The 1,647-nt window shown below is 44.7% G+C and overlaps 1 protein-coding gene across 1 annotated transcript; it reads right to left on the bottom strand.

The window, feature by feature from the left end:
* Nucleotides 1-420: 420 nt before the first annotated feature.
* On the bottom strand, nucleotides 421-1,410 carry J4E79_010602 (uncharacterized protein; the record flags this gene model as incomplete). Its single annotated transcript, XM_049359438.1, has 2 exons — nucleotides 421-428; nucleotides 513-1,410. 2 exons carry the CDS (start codon nucleotides 1,408-1,410, stop codon nucleotides 421-423), a joined length of 906 nt encoding a protein of 301 aa, XP_049206249.1.
* Between the last annotated feature and the right edge of the window lie 237 nt (nucleotides 1,411-1,647).

Below are 1,647 nucleotides of genomic sequence, written 5' to 3'. Positions count from 1 at the left end.
AGATACTTTTCTTATTATAGTATTACTTAAGAAGCGTAAACTAAGTATTCTAGTTAGATTACTTCTTAAGAAGCATACTTATAGCTATAATAGCTATATTATAATTATTTATATTTATAGAGTTAGAGTGTAGAATTAATATAGTAATATAAAGAAGTAAGTAGTAAGTAAGTAATTACGTAAAAGAGGTTCTAATTATAGAACGTTTAGAAAAAGTAGAGTAGAAATAAAATTAACTAATCTATTTTCTAGTAAGCTTTAATATATAGTAGAAATTAGTTTTATAATTAAGTAGCTAGGCTTATAACTATTAAAGCTAGAGATAATTAATAATTAAAGATAATTAAGTATATTATAATTAATCTACTATAAAAGAAAGTTAAAATAAAATTCTTAGCTATATACTTAAGAGCTAAGCAATTACGTGTCTGCGATTAGACAATTACAACTGCTCTCTAACTTCGACACCTGACTAATACGAGCACAGAGAGACCTAAAGACGTCTAAGGAACCTACGAAGTTAAGCCCTGCGAAGTCTCGGTGGTTAAGCACGACATCGTTGATCTCTTCGGGCTCTCCGGGCACGAATTGAATGACATCAGGTGGCAGACCAGCTTCGAGCAAAATTTTGTACACGAGGGTGCTCGCATAGATATTTGAAGGCGGCGGCTTCCAGAGTACCACATTTCCCATGATGGCAGGGCCCGAGATCAGGTTACCGCCGATAGCTGTAAAGTTGAACGGCGAGACAGCGTAGACGAACCCTTCCACTGGGCGGTAGTCCATGCGGGACCACATCCCGTCTGTACCTCGCTCGGGTTGCTTTCCTAGGATTTCCGCCGCGTAGTTACAGTTCAGCCGGAAGAAGTCCGCCAGCTCAGCAGCGGCATCTACTTCGCCTTGCCAAATGTTCTTCCCTTGGCCAAGCATGGTTGCCGCAATGAGCTCATACCGGTACTTGGTCGCTACTAGCTCCGCGGCTTTGAGAAAGATTGCCGCTCGATCAACAAAAGCCGTATTCTCCCATGACTTCTTGGCTTTGAGGGCCGACTCGATGGCTATTGAGACCTGCTCTTTGGTTGCGAGTGGGTAATTGGTGAAGGAAGTCTGGTGCTCAGCCGGTAATGGCTGATCCCAAGATCTAGAAACTTGTTGCGATTTGCCATTGAAGTAAATCTCGCTTTGAAGGGGAATCTGCGACTTCATGCGCTTTAAGGTCACCTCCAGCTGGGTGCGCTCCGGAGAGCCTCTCTCGTAAGTCGGATTTGGCTCGTTGCGTGCATCAGGTAGTCGGAATGGTACTGTGGCCTTTGTACGTAGCTGGCATTGGGGGAAGCGTGATCTCGATACATTTGTCAGAGGCCGCCTTGTGTTCTCAGAGAGTCGTGCGAGGCTTCGGGTGGTCAACATGGTGGGGTAGAGAGAGGTATGGTGAGCACTCTGTCGTGGATCTACCTTCTATACCTGCCTCTCCACGATAGTACTTCGCAACGGCAATGCATTCCGACGACACATACTACGCCTAGCGATATCGCTGTGACTCTCATGCCCGCGAATACCCGTTTGCGACAAACAGCACGGCGACTTGTGGTTGGCTGATAAGCTTACCATGCCATGCATGCCTTCGCATCGCTGCGCAAGTTGATC

This window comes from Alternaria viburni (assembly GCF_023758015.1).
Source record: "Alternaria viburni strain BMP 2772 chromosome Unknown scaffold_31, whole genome shotgun sequence".
Classification (NCBI taxonomy): domain Eukaryota; kingdom Fungi; phylum Ascomycota; class Dothideomycetes; order Pleosporales; family Pleosporaceae; genus Alternaria; species Alternaria viburni.
The sequence above is the reverse complement of the archived record's forward strand: the minus strand, read 5'-3'. Positions and strand labels throughout refer to the sequence as shown.